This window comes from Benincasa hispida, chromosome 6, assembly GCF_009727055.1.
Source record: "Benincasa hispida cultivar B227 chromosome 6, ASM972705v1, whole genome shotgun sequence".
NCBI lineage: Eukaryota > Viridiplantae > Streptophyta > Magnoliopsida > Cucurbitales > Cucurbitaceae > Benincasa > Benincasa hispida.
In genome coordinates, this window is record NC_052354.1 from 22174220 (window position 1) to 22194504 (window position 20285).

At 37.3% G+C, this 20285-nt stretch overlaps 1 protein-coding gene across 3 annotated transcripts in view; it reads right to left on the bottom strand.

The window, feature by feature from the left end:
- Positions 1–6919: 6919 nt before the first annotated feature.
- The window catches only part of LOC120079895 (PH, RCC1 and FYVE domains-containing protein 1-like), an 87095-nt gene continuing 73729 nt past the window's right edge, over positions 6920–20285 (bottom strand). For all 3 annotated transcript variants that reach the window (XM_039034340.1, XM_039034343.1, XM_039034342.1), the window contains 2 exons: positions 8439–8728; positions 6920–7395 (listed from right to left, as the gene is read on the bottom strand). In XM_039034340.1, the coding sequence (XP_038890268.1) occupies positions 7302–7395; positions 8439–8728 (384 nt within the window). In that variant the 3' untranslated portion in view covers positions 6920–7301. The remainder of the gene's footprint in view (positions 7396–8438; positions 8729–20285) is intronic.

Below are 20285 nucleotides of genomic sequence, written 5' to 3' on the forward strand. Positions count from 1 at the left end.
AATTAAGAGACGGTTGCAAATATAGTAATCAGACTCAAAGTATTAACATATATAACATCATGTAAAAAAATTACAAATATGCAAAATTGAGATAGTTTATCAGTGATAGACCATATTATTGGTAGGAGTCTATCAATGAAGACCATATCGCTAGTAACAATCTATCAACAGTAGAAGTCTATCGCTGATAGACTTTGCTATATTTGCAATTTTTTAAAAATGATGTTATACATTTGGTCATTATCCCTAAAATGCTACCAATTGCAATTACCCCTTAATTTTTAAATTGAATTAGAGTTTTGATTAATTATTTAAAATTAAATTAAATAAAACTCGTGTTCACAAAAAATAAAACTCCACTACAGTTACAGAGGAGTTGAAGAGAGTATCTAGTGTAATATTTTGTAACTTAAAACAGTATAATAATTGGTTGGTTTTTTTTGTTTACTCAACATTTTAGTCAAACATTTGACTACACACATATTTTCTTGAAATTTCAACACTCAATTGATATATCAACTTAAAAACTTCACATATATTTTCTAATTTTCTGCTTGTAATCATTGGAGCTGGGGTAGATAAAATAATCTTGTTTCATACAAACAAAATTACAATATATGTTCCCATTAGTGATGTATACTCAAAATATGTACAAAAAATAACTACGCCATCAAGGAGTTTAAAATTTGCTATGGTATCTTATGTCGAATTTTAGGTTAGTGTTTATTATGCATGTATGTTAATTGGTTTAAAGCATTTGTATGTTCCACTATTCATAAGCATGGCATAGAAAATTTTAACAACATTTTGTCCAAAATTGAGAATGCCTGTTTAAAAAAAAAATAGTTTGTATAAGACCGGACAACAAGATGATTCGTCTCTTTATAACGCCATTAGTAATTGAGACTTACATCTCACCTTTAACAGTCGTAGGTGACATGACCTTGATCCTGAGTGTTTTGTGAACTTTTGCCTATGAGGGCGGTCCTTTGATTGGTATGGATGAGAGTGGCAGATTGTCAACTCAACAAGCCTACCTTTTTGGAGATTTGTCTGATTGAGGAGCTGGGAACTCAGACACAAGACAGAATTCACTCCTCTAAAGCAGGGGTAAGTAGATAGATTGCTCCCTTAAGGGCTAATTCCGGGTCTTGAACATAGTGGTCACATCCTCTCTTTGGAAGAGAGGACTCAGTCATAGTAAGGCTATGACTTATGCTCATTAGAGGAATTAGTGGTACTTAAGGAGTTAGATGTAAGTGCAAGGGCAACACGGTAAATTGGCCTAGCTGTACTTACGAGCAATCTGTGAAGGGTTATCGCATTGTTGATTGGTTGATATGGACACATAAATATATCTACAGTGAGGAGAATGCAGCTGTCGGTCTTTAGTAGAGTGTCCAACGGTTAATGGGATGGTGACTTCTGTGACTAAAGAGTTTAGTCAATTATTCACATATCATTGGAGCTTTAAGCTACAGATCCATAAGATCCTCTTGGTAGCTCAATGGATTCAAGATGAGAATCAGTTCTTGGGGTTTGTTTGAAGTGTTCAAATTAACAAGAGGAAATTCAATTATATATGATATAATTGGTGTGATGTATGAGATACATTAAGTGGAGGATTATGATTTACATTAAATACCATAAAATAGAAAAAGAACTATGGTTTGTATGTTTCATGAGATAAAATATTAAAACTATAGGTTATAAATATAACATGGTAAGTTGGTTATCATATTTATTTATAATAATATTAATTATTTGATAACTAAATATTTTTCTCTAATAACCAAATGAGTGAGAGGTTATTGGTGGTTTTATGGTAATCGTGAGATAAAAGAAAAAATATTTTTCCTAACTTTAGAGAGTTGCTACTTTCGAAAGAACTCACGGCGAAGGCTATCAAGTGAAAGTGATTCATTAAGCGATAGCTAATAGAGAGATTAAACGATCATGGAGTTTAAGATAGTTCTTTGGTTGATCGTAGCTAAACGATCGTGTGGCTTTGTCTATACGATAGGCTACCATTTACTACACAATCGAGCACATCGTCTATACGATAGATAACTTCATATCTCCTACTTGCTCGATCGTCTACACAATTGTTGTCCTCCAGTCTCTTCCTCAAACCAAGATCATATAGAGCTCATAACTCCAAAATTTTCACACCGAATGATCTGGATCCCTAGAACATACTGTGCCTCACCTAAATCTTTCATTTAGAACTGGGCATCTAGCCAATTCTTAATGTCAGTCAGATACCCCACATCATTCCCAATGAGGAGGATATCATCCACCTATAGTACCAGGAAAGTTACTGAGCTATTGATGATCTTCTTATAAACACAATATTCATCAACGTTCTGATCAAAGCCAAACGACTTGACAATAGTGTCATGTTCCAAGATCTAGATGTTTATTTCAACCCATAAATGGACCTATTAAGCTTGCAAACTCTTTTCTCTTGATCTGGAACTATGAACCCCTCTGGTTGAGTCATATAGATGGTCTCCTCAATATTACCATTAAGAAAGGCAATCTTGACATCCATTTGCCATATTTTATAATCATAAAATGCGGCTATGGACAGAAGAATCCGGATAGACTTGAGCATGACAACAGGTGAGAAAGTTTCCTCATAGTCAACTCCCTCGACCTGGGTATAACCCTCGCCACGAGTCTAACTTTAAAGGTTTGCACCTTTCCATCTACACCTCTCTTTGGCTTATCCACTTACACCCAATAGGTCTTACCCCATCAGGTGGATCAACAAACTCCTAGACATTATTGAAGTACATACACTCCATTTCCTGGTTCATGGCCTTAATCCATTCATCTTTGTCAACATCCTCCATTGGTTTCTTAAAAGACAACAGATCCTCGACCCCATCATTCGAAATGACGTTTTGGGCTTCAGTCAAACCCATGTAACGATCTGGTGAGTTCATAACCCTCCCACTATGTCGAGGCAGTCTCAACTCTTGAGCTGGTTGACGAGATGTACCGACCTCAACAACTCTTGTTGATATGTTGGCCTGTTCAACAACTCTTATTGAACCCTCAGCAGTCTCAATCTCACTAGAGATCTCATGTAAAACGAGCTTACTTCATGGCTAAAGATCCCTCATGTGGTCTTCTTCCAAGAAGATAGCATTTGTAGAAACAAAAACTTTGTTCTCACTCGGATCATAGAAGTATCCATCTCTCATTTCCTTAGGGTAGCCTACAAAGAGGTAAACCTTCGAATGCGGTTCCAACTTCTTTGGGTTAGTCGCTAGTGAAGAAAATCGGATCTGAGATTTCCATGAGCAGCGGAAGAACGATAATTCCAAATTACAATCATGATTAAACAATGCACTTACAGTCGACTTCAAACAAGCGATTATACAATTCACAAAGAAATTACAGCATGAAAAACTACAAATGCTCAAAGGGAAAACTGTACGAACATTTACAGATGCGTCTCCATGCTCCGTTGCGCGACTACTCGAACAATCAGCAACCTTGAACGCTCGATCTACACGAACGCAACACCGCACGAATACAACACAAACACTTCGCACTCGTCCTCAACGATCGCCTCGGCCATGGACTCCTCAGCAATATGAACGGCCTCCACAGCACCACGAACGACCTCCAGTGGGAGATGGCGGTGATGGAACACGAGACATACACAGCGGAATAAGAACCCAATTAAAAGCAATTAGAGTGTAATTAGGTCCTTATTCCGCTGCGTATGTCTTGTGTTCCATCATGTTGTATCAGAGCATGCTTTAATTATGCTCAATTGCTTTTGGTGGGTGTTTTTTTCCTTTCTATTCAAAGGTTGAATGAAATGTGGACTAAAGTGGATTTATTATGATTTTGGCATTGTTTTTCTTTAAATTTCTTGTGAAAATTTGTAATTGCTCACATGTTCATGAGCTAATGTGTTAAAAAGGGTCTGTAAATTTGTTTGAGTCATTAGAGTTGAAATTAGGTTGTAACTGCTTGATTCCAAGAGAGAAGACAGCAACAAAAGTGAAGATTTTTTTATCACAGACCCCAATTTGGCCACCAGACCCCAGACAAGCTCCCAGACCCAACCGCAGCCCGAGATCCGACCCGGTTCGGAGTAGCCCCATGCCCCAACTGTTGATGAAGCACCCCGACCCGTTTCGCAACCCGACCCGGTTTGCCGCTCGCTCCGCTTCACGCAACCGAGCCCGCATGCCCCGCGATTTTCGTCCGGCCCATTTCGCGCTTCGACCGCTTGAAGTAGCCTCGCATGCCTCCCGCCTCCACTACCCGCTCATCCGTTGACCGTGCCAGCAAGCGTTGACCAGTCGGTCTGGACCGATCCATTTGACCTAGTTGCAACCGGTTTGACCTCAAAATGGAGTCTATGTACTTCAATTCTGTCTAGAAACTTGTAGATCAACCAAATAATGTAAAACAAATTGGTTGTAAGTGGATCTACAAGAGAAAACGAGACCAAGTTGGTAAAGTACAGACTTTTAAGGCTCGACTTGTAGCAAAGGGTTATACCCAGAGAGAGGGAGTGGACTGTGAAGAAACTTTCTCTCCCGTTGCCAAGCTTAAATCGATTAGAATACTCTTATCCATTGCCACCTTTTATAACTATGAAATTTGACAAATGGATGTCAAGACAGCCTTTTTAAAGGCGATCATGAGGAGAGTATCTATATGGCTCAACCAAAGGGTTTAAGAATAAAAGTTTTGTAAGCTTCAAAAATCCATTTATGGGTTAAAACAAACTTCTAGATCTTGGAATATAAGATTTGATACCGACGATATTCTAGGTTACCTAACTAACTTCTCTTGGGATTTAGATTATTTTGAAGGTCACCTACAGAGTAGCGACGGCAACGCACGCATGTGGTGAAAGAATTATACTTCCACCATCAACTCACTTTGGATTCTCATCTAGAATGCCTTGATATTTATACCCTTTAGGCAATTCAAAAACTATCCATGTGGGACAAAACTTCCTACTCTCCTTTACTTTTCCTATGGGCCGAAGCCCAAAAGTCATTTCCAACAAGAACTACCAACAACTAGCAATAACAAAATGATTATTTATTGATAGACAACTTATAGTAATCTATCACTATCTATCACTGATAGACAGTGATAAACTACTTTCAGTTTCTATCTATGATAGATAGTGATAACAATGTCTATCACAACTATCTAAAAGCAACAAAATTTTCATATTCAATAACAACGTCTAGTGATAGACAACTACCAATGTCTACTTGTGATAGATAATTATAGTATTCTATCATTTGATCATTCTAATTACTATTTTGGAACTAGCAACAAAACTACAAAAAACTACTATCGCTTGGTCTATAATTTGGCATTCCGTTGTCTATGATTGTCATTCAGTGATGGAAGATGGAGGAGAAAATAATTAAGTTTTGTTATTTGTGTAAATATTTTCTCTTATTTTTTTATTTTTGAAAATTTTCCATTTCTATATATAATAATATGCTTTAGGGTTGTTTTCAAATATAGGAAGATGAACCAAAATATTTACAAATAATAGCAAAATATCACAGCCTATCTATGATATATCGCGGTAGATAGTGATAGGCTACTATCTCTGTCATATGGACACAGATAGTAGTCTATCATTCTTTATCGCGATCTATCACAAATAGATTGTGATATTTTGTTATTAGATGTAAATATTTTTAACAATTTTTTTCATTTAAAATAATATCCCCATGCTTTATTTTAAAACAAATTATTAATACAATTTCAAATATCATGTTCATTTCTTTTACTTTTATTCAATCAAATAACTTTGAAACGTTACATTAGCGATTAGAAAGAATTTACCTGTGTACACTCTTGGATGGTATTATTTTAGTAAAGAAAAGTCTATTTGGTAGACAATTCAAATTTTGTTCTATATTTTTAGATTTACTGAGTTCAGCGAATATGCATTTGAGAATCTAGATTTTATTATTTAAAATTGTTTTAGAATTCTGTGATCAAACCGTTCAAATTCTGGAAACTACATTTTTATGTTTTGTGTATCTAGATTTTGAATTCAAAATTTTAAAATGCAGAATTGTATTAAAAAAGATAAAAACAATAAGAAATATAGTATTTCATGTTGTAAACTCAATTTTTTTTTTTTTTTTTTGTAAAATTAAAATACATATTTTGAAAAATTGTTTAAATTAGAATTTAATTTTAGTCTACTACCAAATACATATATGAAAACATCAATTACAAATATGTTTTCTATGAACCCTTATTTTCAAAATTCTATTCTCAGATTGTCTACCAAATAGACCTCAACAGTCTAAACTTCTAACGATAAAGTCTAGTCCCTAGCTTCATTTTTTGTTAAACGGAAATATAATGCGACACGATGCTTGACTTGTCATGCAGAAAAACCAACATTTCTTGTGTTTGGATTGAAGAGCACCCTCCAAGATCCTGTTGTTTCTAGAGATATGTTCTCTTTCTAATTTTTGTTTTTTCCTCAAGTATATATGTGTGTATATATTTACATGCAAAACGTAAATAATACAGCAATATGAACCTTCATCAATTTTTTGATCAATCTAATACGATGGAGTTCTTATCAAGCTAACGGTTCATGAGATTATCCAGTAGAGCCAACCAGATTACTATGGATATTCTTTACCCGGAATGCTACAAATACTCTAGATATGATAGACAGATATATATACATAGAAAATTTTTATGAAAAGTTTCATTTCTTATAAAATAATAATAATAATAATAACCGGGATATCTGTGGGCTCCATACTTCACATTTGTACTTGGTTTTATGGAATAAGAAAAAAAGAAGGTAATGAAATGAAAAATAAATAAACAGTTAGTGGCCATTTTTCCATCAAATTTCCAGCAAAAGGGGGGTCCGATGTGATAGTAAAAAGCAAGAAGACTATTTCTGATTGATACCTGCTAAGCTAATTACAATATGGACTTTTCCCTAAGTTGAAGGGAAGAAACGAAGCAAAGAGAGAAAGGTGAGCAAAAAAATAAAAAGGTAATTAAGAACACTGGCATTCTAAGGGGGAGAGTTGAAAGTTTGAAGCTTTGTATTTCTTTCTAATTCCTCGGCTACACTTTTAGTTATCTAATATATGAACCTAAATGTTAGATTGCCCTGATCAATCCCCCACTCAAAATCAATGGAAAGATTTAAGGGGACAATGTTGTCTAGAGAAGAAGAGAAAGATGATCACCAGAAGTGCTTTCTCATTGGCTTGTTTTTCCCTGGTCAATTCAATTCGAGCATCGACAACTTGTTAATCTGTATTCTTTACTTTATGCCGCTCACAAACCTTCGCTCCGAATTCCGCCCACCATTTCTCTGCTTGTGCTTCTGTGAAATGTCTTCGACTGCAACACAATTTTCAACACAGGAAAACTGAGAACATATGCTTTGCTTTACTAGTTAACTCATAATGAGATTGTTGGTCTTTCATAATAGCAACAATATGCAAGCAGGGCTGCTTGATTTTGTATATATAGGTGCCTATTACACTTAAGTGGATAGAATAGAGAGAGGGGAAGGAAAAAAAGAAAAGGAAAAAAAACAACTGAATCAGTGACATTATTGACTTTAAATTGAACCGTAACAAACTTTCGTACTGATAGCCCAAGCAGGCAGTGAACAAGTTCAATAAAAGAGAGAAAAAAAAAGCATTACTTGTTGAGAAGATATTGGAAAGATTAAACTTATCTTAAGCTAACCTAAAACAGCAGGTTAGGATAATCTTAGATTATCATCCAAATATATTTACAACACTCACCATCGTGGATACTCCTAAATATGAATAAGGAATATTTCTATGTAAACACGATATATCACTAGACTAAAAAGCTTAAGTTGATAGGTCAAAAAGTTTAGAGTAAATGTAATCTTTTCAATATAGTTTCAATACTCTACTTACATCGACTGTTTCAATATACCTATGGGAAGTTGGGAGTCTATTAACTGGTATTACCATTATCGATGAAATTTATTTTTTTTAAAAAACAGATTTTTTAGAAGTAAACAAGAAACCAAGGAGTGGGTAACTTTAACCTACACAATAACGGTTTCCTATCACAAAGCTATTAATATATACATACATACATACATATATATATATATTTCAAACAGTTTTCCAAACAAACCTTCAAATTTTTATCTTTTATGATAGGAAACAAAATATTTTTATTAGACAACACAAGCGTACATTGGGTAATAAGGCGTCAACTTAAGTATTAAGTTATGGGGATTACGATGAGGTAAGGAATTTCAACAATCAGCATTAGAAAGATATGGATTGATGACATAGGCATTACAAAGGAATACAGTTGGATGATGAAACAAGATTGATTTTAATGCCATGTAAGCGTCAATAAACTTTCACAAAAAAGTGAGCTAAATTTAGTACCTGAAACGAACTCGTTTCAGCTCATTGCATCCTCCTGGCAAAGCAGATAGAGTTATGTACACACCTGGTTCGTCTTGTACAACCCATTCTGCCTTCTCATTTTGTACTTTGCTTCCAGTTGATAAGGTTTGACATTTTGAAATGCCATTAGACTCCAAACGAGAGTTTATGCTCATTGAAAGGCTCTCAGTGGAAAGCTGGTTGAAATTACTACCATTTTGCCCAAAAACAGTGCCAGAGTTGAGGATAGCAGTGTGTCCCTCTGGCATTTTCTCAGCCATCTCTTTCAACTGCGAAACAAGTAAACATTTTAGAATCCACCAATGGAGGAGGGAGATAATATAACTCATGCATAAATATTAACTGAAACATTAAGGATTGAAATCCTTTAGCAAACTTCTCTACTTATTAGGATCAACGAAATTAACTTCTTCAAATTCACACTCGTAAGGTTACATTAGTTGATCTGTAGATTTAGTGGTATCTTATGGAACTTCAACATATGACTACTCTCCAGCTGGTATTTTGTTTATATATATTTATAGTCTTTTCTTTCTTGTCATTGTGATAAGAACCACACACACACACACTCTTTAGTAAACTTGCAAGCATAATCTACTATATCCTTTATATCCTAATACTATTTCTAGCATCTACCCTTAATGGTATCTCTCAGTGTTTCTCCAATATGATAAGACCATATTGTATTATTTTTATTAGTGAAGGAATATAATTCTTTTTCTACTTCCAAATTAACTGCATGAAATTGGGTTTCACTCATCAATTACTTCTTTAAGAATGAGTGGCTGACCCATCCATCCTTTAAGGCTTCCTGCTTCCTTATCCACTTGGTGGGACGTGAGAGTTAAATGGAAGATGGGAAAGTTTCAACTTTCTCAGGAAGTTAAAAGGTGCTTGGGTTGTAACCATGCAAGCTGGTCTGCAACCTGATCTCTAGAAACCCCTTGATGGATGGCTCTAAATTCGACCTGTTCACAAGATGAGTTGGGCATTATCACTATTTCACGCTGGGCAATCCGGTCGAATAGGAATATCTATTGATCAAACAATCTGATTCCAGATTGTTATAGTTCTAATAAAGGATATTTTATTATTGTAAATATCTTTGTTATATTTTCTTTTTATGGTTTTTTCCGCGCTTTCCTTCTTTGGTTACTCTTGTATACCTGTATATATGTATTTCTTTAGTGAATGGAACAAAGAATCTTGATTCTCTCAAATCTAAGAGTTTTATGACATCAGAGCTCTAGAAAATTAGAGTTTTGTGAACCCTAGGGTTTGAGAATTTAGAACCCTCTTTTTTGTGTTACATCTAGGGTTTTCTTTTATGTGGAGGGATGGGTTTATACTTTTACCCACTGCCACCGTCGTCAGCCACTATCTGCCATCATTTTTTCGCTATTTTTTGACATCGCCTAGCCCAACGAAGAGCCTAGCCGCCGATCTACAAAACTCCGAAGTTCAGTGTCCATTTGACCAACACGTGAAGCTCACGCGCCACCAGTTCTTATTGATATCCAATTCTCGCGTCGGCGTGTGTAGGCATATGCATCACCAGTTCCTGTTCATCTTTTGTGGATGTCATCAGATTTTTTAGCTCTCTTTGGTGGTGTGTTTGTTTGGGCTATATACTCATTGTTTGTGGTCTATTTGCATTTGTTTGGTGGTGTGTTCGTGGGTTTCTATTCGTCTTCTTTTCGTGTTTCTGTCCGTTTTTTGTTTGTTTTGAGGTAATGCCCGGCAAGAAACTAGTAGTCATGTCTGAGAAGATTCCTATGGTGTCAAAAGTAACTGAACACAAGTTGAATGGATCAAATTACTATTCATGGAGATCAGATATTCGCAACTTTATTAGGAGCATTGAGATGGATGATCATATCACAGAAGAGTGACCGACAGATGCTAATAAAAAAATTTGGTTGTGAGACGATTCAAGAATGCTTCTACGAATCAAGAATTCTATCGACCACAAAATCGTTGAGTTAGTAAATCATTGTGAATCAATCAAGGAACTATTGGAATATTGGATTTTCTTTATTCTGGGAAAAAGAACATTAATAGAGTGTTTGATGTTTCTAAGACTCTATATCAACCAAATCAAGGAGAGAAATCCCTTACAAGTTACTTTATGGAGGTCAAAAATACATGTGCAAAATTCAATGCCTTAATGTCAATTAGCACTGATCCAAAAGTTCTAATGGCTCAACGTGAAAGTTTACCATGAGTTTCTTAATTGGTCTTATACCTAAATATGAGATGCCCAAATATCAAGTTTTGTCAAGCCACAAACATCTCAAGTTTTGTGATTCTATCAATGCTTTGATTAGGTGCACAAATGACTATAGAGGTAATAAGGGAGTTGGATCAAATAGCTCCAAAAGTTATCCCCAATAACCAACGATTAAATTTAGGAGATGTTGTTTGCTATTATTGTCGTAAACCTGGCCATACAAAACGTGAATGTAGTAAATTGTTGAATAAAGGCCAAAAAGTGTCTACACATGTCACTTCTATTCATCTTTACAAAATTTGCATTTTCGTAATTCATTTGTTAGAAGTTTTACTAATAATATTTTTTTGAAAAAATTATAAATATAATATATAATTGGTCATATAATCGTGGTTCTGCAATCACCTGAATTTCAAGACGTTCTTCGAACCAATCATACACTTTATTGAGATAGGTAAACCAATTCCTACAGTGATGAATAGTTGCGCAATTGAAATTCCTGGGGAGCCCTGCTCGTTTCGGATTGGGTTCAGGTGTCTGCACATGTCACTTCTACTTCTGATAATCTTGACAAGTAAATTACGATTTCAACAGTTAGGGTCACCCGTTTATCTCTGTGTCGAAAAGTCTTCCTCCCCAATTTCAACATTCGTCTTCCTTAGATTGTGAGTCATGTCAGTTTGCTAAATTTCATCGTTTGAGTTTGAATCCTCGAGTCAATAAACGAGCTAGTGCTTCATTTGAATTAATTTCGATGTCTGGGGTTTGTGTCCTATTGAGTCCAGAGGGTTTCGGTATTTTGTTACATTTGTCAATGACCATTCATGTGTAACGTGGTTATATTTAATGAAAAATCGTTCTGAGTTACTTTCTCATTTTCGTAACTTTCATACTGAAATTCACACTCAATTTAGTGGTGCTTTTAAAATTTTACGGAGCGATAATGCTAAAGAATATTTCTCTCATGCACTTAAGTCTTATTTAGATGCCCATAGCATTCTTATCTTCTTGTGTTGATACTCTATCTTAAAATGGAGTTGCAGAACGAAAGAATCGCCATCTTCTTGAAACAGCCAGAGCCTTAATGTTTAATATGCATGTTCCAAAATCCTTTTGGGTTGATGTTTCCACAACTTGTTTCTTAATAAATCACATGCCTTCTTCCATTCCACAGTTTGAACATTCCTCATTCTTCTCCTCACTTTCTTTCTCTTCGAATAAGAGCCAGGGGGAGCATACGGAGTTAGAGGATGATTTCCTTGTCTACACAGTTGTTTCCCCTTCTAATCCTCTTCTTGATTCATCTCTATTTGTGTCTTGATTCATCCACCCATCACTAAGGTCTACAATCGACGTCAACCTCCTTTAGTTCCATGTCCTATATCAGAGGCCTCTTCATCTCCTGCAATTCCATGCCCTTTACCAAAGTCTTCTTCGTCATTGGATCCAGAAATGAGTAATGATCTTCCTATGGCTCTTCATAAAGGTAAACATAAGTGCACTCATCTTATTTCCTCTTTTGCCTCATATAATCATTTTTCTCCTTTTACACGTTCATTCATTGCATCCTTAGAGTCTATCTCTATCCCTAAAACTGTTCTTGAAGCTTTGTCTCATCCTGGTATGTGAGGTGTATATGGAGCAACCACCAAGTTTTGTTGTGGAAAGGTGTGTCACCTTCGTAAATCCTTGTATGGATTAAAGCAGAGTCCACATGCCTGGTTTGGCAAATTAGTCAAGTGATTGAAAGCTTTGGAATGCAAAAGAGAAAATACTTTAGTCAGATCATTTGGTCTTTTTTAAAAGATCAGAGAGTGGTGTCATCCTGTTAGTCATATATGTTGATGATATTGTGATTATTGGTGATGATGTTGTAGGTATCCAGTCCCTAAAGACCTTTTTCCATAGTCAATTCCATACAAAAGATTTGGACATTTTGAAATAGTTTTTAGGAATTGAAGTAATAAGAAGCAAGAAAGGAATACAAGTATCACAGAGAAAATATGTACTTGACTTGTTGACTGAACTGGAAGCTAAGGGCTAAGCCAATGATGCCTAACTTATAGCTCACAAAAGATGGGGAATAGCTAAATGATCCTGAAAGATATAGGACGTTAGTTTGAAAACTTAATTATCTTACAGTGACTCAACCTGAAATAGCCTATTCAGTGAGTATTGTGAGCCAGTAATGTCATGTCCTACAGTTGATCATTGGGTTGCATTAATCTGCGTTATCTGAAGGCTGCTCTCGAGCATGGTTTATTATGTAAGGATTATGGTCACACTAATATTGAATGTTTCTCAAACGTCGATTGGACAGTATCTAAAGAAGACAGAAGACCAACCTCGGGATATTGTATTCTTGTTGGTAGTAATTTGATTTCTTGGAAGAGTAAGAAGCAAAATATAGTATCACGTTCAAGTGCGGAATCAGAATATAGAGCAATGACATAGTCTGTGTGTGAATTGATTTGGATATATCAACTTTTTGTTGAATTGAGATTTGAAATCACCACACCAACAAAATTGTGGTGTGATAATCAAGCAGCACTTCATATTGCATCCAATCCTATCCATGAGAGGACTAAACATACAAAAGTTGATTGCCATTTTGTACGTGAGAAAGTTCAACAAGCTTTGGTATCTACAGGAAATGTGAAGACTAGAGAACTATTAAGAGATATCTTCACGAAAGCCTTGAATGGAATACGTATAGATTATTTATGTAATAAGTTGGGCATGATTAACATACATGCTCCAACATGAGGAGAGTGTTTGTGAACCTCGAATCCTAATTTCTCTATTTGAGTATGTTCCCTACTGAGACCAGTGAGGTGAGTAGGTTAATGTGGAAACTAGTGTGGAATGGTAGAGAAAATGGTGAAAAATTAGAAGAAAATAGGAAATTTGGAAGTTTGACTTTTGGGGAAAATTTTGGAAATTTGGCTAAGTATAGAATTTTGTGGGGATGCGTTGGAAGGGACCAATGCGTTGGAAGGGTTGTGTTGATGCGTTGGAAGGGTTGTTGGTGGTAGGATGTGGGCGAAGGAAGTGAAGGCATGCGTTGGAAGGCAGCCTATGCGTCGATGCACAACGCACAGCCCATGCGTCGAGCGGTCGATGCCAAGCACGGGCTCAATGCATCGAGNAGGCATGCGTTGGAAGGCAGCCTATGCGTCGATGCACAACGCACAGCCCATGCGTCGAGCGGTCGATGCCAAGCACGGGCTCAATGCATCGAGCGGTCGATGCCAAGCGCCCTTGCTCAATGCATCGAGCGGTCGATGCCAAGCGCCTTGCTCAATGCGTCGAGCGGCCAGCCAAGCACCCCTGCCCATGCGCCGAGCAGCCATGCCAAGCACACAGCCCATGTATCAAAGCGCCCTGCTGAGCGATCGTGCATCGAACACCCTTGCCATGCGTCGAGCGCCTTGCCAAGCACCCATGCAGCCGAGTACGCCCATGCGACCGAGCAAGCGAGCGATGGCCAGTGCCTATGCAGCCCGCCCATGCGTCGAATGGCCAGCACCTATGCAGCATGCCCATGCATCGGTCACCAGCGCCTATGCCAAGCGCCATGCGCCCATGCCAACGAGCCTTGCGGTGATACTTAGTGAGCCATACGTCGAGGATGAGCAGCCAGCCACCTATGCGTTGGTGATGGCTGGATCTTGTGATGGCTAAGTTGGATTGCGATGGTAGTGAGTTGGCTTGTTATGCATTGAGTAGTTGACTATGCGTTGAACATCAAAGAGTTGGACGCATATAAAGGATGAGATCACATAGAAAACGTCATCAAACCATGTGTCTTCTTGGGAGGAAACCTTAGGCCTTAAGCATTTGAGGTGGTTGCATCAAAGGACATGCAATTTGAAGCCCATGCATTGGCTACATAGGAGAAAGACACTTAGATTGCGTTGATCAAAAAGTTGTGTTGTTAGTGTGAGGAGGAAACACTTGGACATGCAGCCAAATAGGAGGTGTCGACTTTGGAGAAGGTTTGGACCCTATAAATAGGGCCAAAGACTTCATTTTTCAGACCACAATTCAAAAAGACATTAAAAAGAGTGGGAAAGTTGAGTAAACTTTGCGTTGAGAGCAAAATCCATGCGTTGATCATAGAACTTCAAAGAGGACGCATTGAACAGTGAAGTCTGGAAAACAGCAAAGGAAGTATCTCGAAATAAGGTTTAGAACTATGAGTAATCTAAGATGTAAGTTGAATCTGGATTCTAGGGGTGAAAAAGGGAGGCCGAGGTAGATAAGGAACTACTAGAGTGAAAAGTTCCTAAGCGATCGAGATGAGTGACCAAAACATTTGGTTAAAATATTTGATTTACAATGTTTTACAGAAAGCATGTTTTAAAGAAGATTATTCTCATGCCAGCTAGTTTACAAAGTGATTTCCAAGCAAACCATGAGTTACATTTTAAGTGCATGCATGTGTGGGAAGTTTGTTGAAAAGCTATTTATATGTGTTAAATATACCCAGCATGCGTTAGTATCTTTAAAGCTATGTTTTTATATGTGTTATACTTTAATGCTTTAAAGAGAAAGTCATTTATAACTAGTTTTACTTAAAACGCAATCCCGAAGGACATTTGAGAAGGTATCCGCCCAACTAGATACTGAAGGACATTTGAGAAGATATCTATTGATACTGAAGGACGTTTGAGAAGGTATCCTAGTAGCTCGATACTGAAGGACATTTGAGAAGGTATCTGAGCAGAAGTACCTAAGGTATGACGGTACTTAGTATGGCCACGTGCACGTAGGTAGTTAGAGTCAGAGATTGAGCAAAAGGGTTCTCTCTTGACTGACTAGCAGTTGGTGTTGAAATTATTTTTACCCATAGTGGGGTTATTCTCAACTGAGAAACGGTTTTAATGTTTTATGATTAAAACAGCTTTATATACTAAACTCTTTATTGAGATTTTTTGCATGAGAATCAATTATCTTTCTTAAGTCACTCACTAGGTTAGCAAGCTCACCCCATTTTCAAATGTTTTCCTTTCCTCCAAGTAGCGGTCAAATCCTCAAAAGATAGCTCTGCATCTGCTCTGCCACTAAAGGATAAAGATATTGTAACCCGTTGGTTTAGGTGGTTACTGTAAATATTGTAACATGTTACTGTTGTTCATATAGGGACTAGGGCTTTGGGATTTATGAATCTAGTGTTTTAATGACTCTAAATATGTTATGTTTCTGAATTAATAAATTTTGGCCTAAAGACATTCCGTTGTATCTCAGTTATATCTTGGTATCAGAGTTATTCTGCAAGAGTTATTAGGCAGAAAGTGTCAGCCAAAGGGTTGATAATTGCTGCAGTCACGCCTTTCCTAGGCTAAGAAGGTGGTCTGGGGCGGGGTGTGACAATGTTATAGTTCTAATATTAGGGATATTTTGTTATATTTTTCTTTATGGCTTTTTCTATGTTTTCTTTCTTTGGTTTCTCTTGTACACTTGTACATATATATTTCTTTAGTGAATGGAATAAAGGATTCTGATTCTCTCAAACCTAAAAGTTTTATACAGTTCATACCATGAAGAGCAAATGGATTCTAAAGTATTTTGAGGAGATTTTGAACTCCTTACTTTGATCCCAAAGTGGGAAGCTAGGTCTTCCCTTGTCCACTACCTCCTCAAAGAAATGTAGTCCATCGGTTCGTTTCTAAATTTGAATGTTGATGCGGCTTGGAAGTCGGTTCCTCCATCCACTGGTCTGACTGCTATTATCCAAAATTTTGATGAAGGTTTGAGGATGATGGTTCATTTTGTTATGTGAATTTTGAAACTCCCATGGCCGAAATTTTAGCAATCCTTGAGGGAATTTGCCAGACAACATCAATTTCGTGCAAGAATTTGTTAGTACAATCTGATTGTTTTTGTAGGTTGTAGATTTGTGTTTAATATATATTTGTTTTAATTATTATTTTAATTATGATTCGTTATACTTTCCTTTTTAATTAATTTCCTTAGTTTGAATTTCTCTAATATTATAATTACCCATTACTGGCTCCTTTTGAATAATAAGAAAAATCAATATTCTCTAAAAACTTCATGATATCAGAGCATTGAACCCTAATCGCCGGAACCCTAGCCCCTGTTCCCTCAAGCATTCACCATTGATCCCATCTCCCATCTCAAGTCAAATCTGTTCGTAAATCATCGTGAATTTGTCCAGATCTGTCGCCAAACCCTAAATACAGATCCTCTATTAGTGAAACCCAGATCGCACCTCAAATCAGTGTTTTTTGGTGTCTCCGTTGCACATCTCCTCTGTCTATCTCCATTCAGATTGGTTTCGTCCACCTCTATCCAACCTCAATCCGACATTGATCATTTCAAAACTGGCTAACCTCAATCTAGCTAGTCTTCCAGTTCCACCACCCACATTCAATCCTCCGCAACCCAGATGCGTCCGTCCCTTGACCAAGTCCGTTTCGCTGCCCAGATCTAGCTCCAATCACCCGTCCATGTTTCAGCCGAAACCCTATCAATACTATCTCTTTGCCCATCGCCTTTCCTCACACATATCGTGAGTTTTGCACTCTCTTTGCCTAGCGATTCAAGTTTATTTTAACCGATCCATTCAACACATATCGTGAGGTTTGATATGGTTCACTTCAGTCAGTCAGTTTGGCTCACCTACTTGGTTTCTTTGTCACTATTTTGTTCAATCTCGTCAGTTGAGTTGCTCAATCCCAGATCATGTCAAAACAAACTGTTACATCATCTATAAGTTTTGCTCATCAGGACATTGTCTTGCCTTGCTTCTCTGTACAACACACTAAATAGAAATTATAAATTGTGGATTCTGGAACGTCAAATCACATGGCTGGTGACATCAGTATTTTCCACCAGTTTAAATCACACCTTAGCCATTCACAGTCCGAATAGCAGATGGATCTCTCTCTGAGGTTATAGGAACAGAGTCAATAAAATTATCAAATGATCCACTCTCCAATGTTCTTTATGTTCCTAAATTGAGTTGTAACTTGTTGTCGACAAGCAAACTTACGAGTGACTTGAATTGTATATCTAAATGTTATTCGAATTTGTGTGAATTTCAGGAGTTGGGTTTGAGAAAGGTGATTGGCGTTGCTAAGCAGCAAGGTGACCTCTATTCTTTTCAAGGAAAACATCATCCAAGTTCGTCTTTCAACCCCATGTGTGAGTCTTCTTCTAATTCTGTTAGTTTCATTCCCGAGTCCTCTTCTTGTCTACGTCTTTGTCTAGTGAAAATCAAGTCATGTTATGGCACTTTTGCCTTGGTCACCCAAATTTTTTGTATCTTGAAAGGTTGTTTCCTCATCTGTTCATTAATAAAAAAACCAAGTCACTTTCAGTGTGAAGTTTGTCAACTCTCCAAACATATCAGAAATCCTTATCCAAGTGTGCCCTACAAATCTTCAAAACCTTGCATTGATCCAAAGTGATATTTGGGGGCCTTCTAGAGTAAAAAATATATCTGGAGCATGTTGATTCATAACTTTTGTATTGACCACACTAGACTGACATGGGAATATCTCATGAAGGACAAATCCAAAACATCCAGTATTTTTCAATCCTTTCACTCTATGATCTTCATTTAGTTTCAAAGTAATATTCAAGTCCTCAAAATAGATAGTGCTTGAGACTATTTCAATTTAACTCTTGGGTCATTTCTTTCATCTCATGGTATGGTTCATACTAGTTCATGTGTGGACACTCCTCAACAAAGTGGGACTGCCGAAAGGAAAAATAGACACATTCTTGAGGTCGCTCGTTCTCTTATGATTGCTCTATGTTCCTAATCTATTTTGAGAAGAAGCCATTCTTACTGCAACTTCTCTCATAAATTGAATGCCTAGTCTGAGTCCTCAAATTCCTCAAGACGTCTTCCTCCAAATTCATTCCCAACTATAAAACTTTTCTTCATAGTTACCCTTCCAGGTTTTTGGATATTCCTCTTTTGTTCGCAATCATTCTCCTCATCATTCTAAACTTGATCCAAAATCCATCAAGTGCATTTTTCTAGGTTATCCATCAAATCAAAAGGGGTACAAATTTTATTCCCCAACTACTAGAAAAATGTACACTTCAATGGATGTTACCTTCTTTGAAAACCACCCTTTTTTCACCAAGTCCCAAATTCAGGGGGAGAATGTGCGAGAATTTGAGCCATGGGAAGTTCAGCCTATTTGTCCCATACCTCTTACTCATACCTCTTACTCACATCATATCTGAAGTTTTAGCTCCTTCTCTAAATGAGCTACTGTAAGACCTCCAATTATTTATACATATAAAAGAAAGGGCAAAGTGGGAAGAAAAGGAGAGAATTCGGTTAGAAGGGAGGGTGAGTCAGCAGAGGGACTGGCAGGGGAGTTTGTGGAGGGTGAAAACGGTTGAGGTGGGCCCGGCTGTGATTTTAAAAATGAGGAAGAGAAAGATTGGAAGACACGTAGAAAAATAAGGAAGGAGATTCCTGGGGGAGGGGCTTCCATAGCTGCCTTGGAGAAAATTAAGGGTTCTTGAATCTGTTCTTATGTTTGGGAGATTCATTTTTCTTGAGAGATTTGTGTGGATGTACCGGCACTGATCTTTGGATTCATATTGATGGGGAAGAGAAAGATTGGAAGGCACGTAGAAAAATAAGGAAGGAGATTCCTGGGGGAGGGGCTTCCATAGCTGCCTTGGAGAAAATTAGGGGTTCTTGAATCTGTGGCTGTGATTTTAAAAATGAGAAAGAGAAAGATTGGAAGGCACGTAGAAAAATAAGGAAGCAGATTCCTGGGGGAGGGGCTTCCATAGCTGCCTTGGAGAAAATTAGGGGTTCTTGAATCTGTTCTTATGTTTGGGAGATTTATTTTTCTTGAGAGATTTGTGTGGATGTACCGGCACTGATCTTTGGATTCATATTAATGAGAAGAGTTGCTGTTTCTTCTTAAGTTCTTCTAAATTCTTCTTTTCTACTTGATTTCGGTTGAAAAAAGGGTTGGTTTGCCCTAGGGGTTTATTTATAATTTATTTATGGGCTTAGGGCTTCCTGTCTGTCTATTTATTTGAGCAATCTTTCTGTATTTCAGTAAAAACTTAATAATAAAATTCAATCGTGGTTTTTTCTCCCTGGACTAGGGTTTTCCACGTAAATTAGTTTTGTGTTTTTCCTTTTTTCTACTTTTATTTTTATCATGGTATCAGAACAAGGGGACGAAACCCTAGGCCATGAAACCCTAGCCACCATTGATAAGTCTCCTTCAACGACGAATTTTGAGATAGCTGACACGATTAAGGAAGCTGTCCAACAATACCTAGAGACTGTCTTACCTCGCCTTCTTCAACAAATGAGTGTCGCCGGAATGATAACCCAATTCATCGATGGACAGATCGGATCACGCCCAGATCTGAGCGATGCCCAGCCACTCTTCAGCCGCAAACAACCCAATTCATCAAGTGCAGATTGTGTTCGGCGAGATCCAGCCTATCGTCTAGCAGCCCAGATGGTGTTCGGTGACCCTTCTTCAAGTTTTGATCTGTTGACCCTTCTTCAATCGACCAGATCCGCCGATCGTCTTGCAACACTCCCAGGCGTCTTCGCGCACAACAGGCCGGCC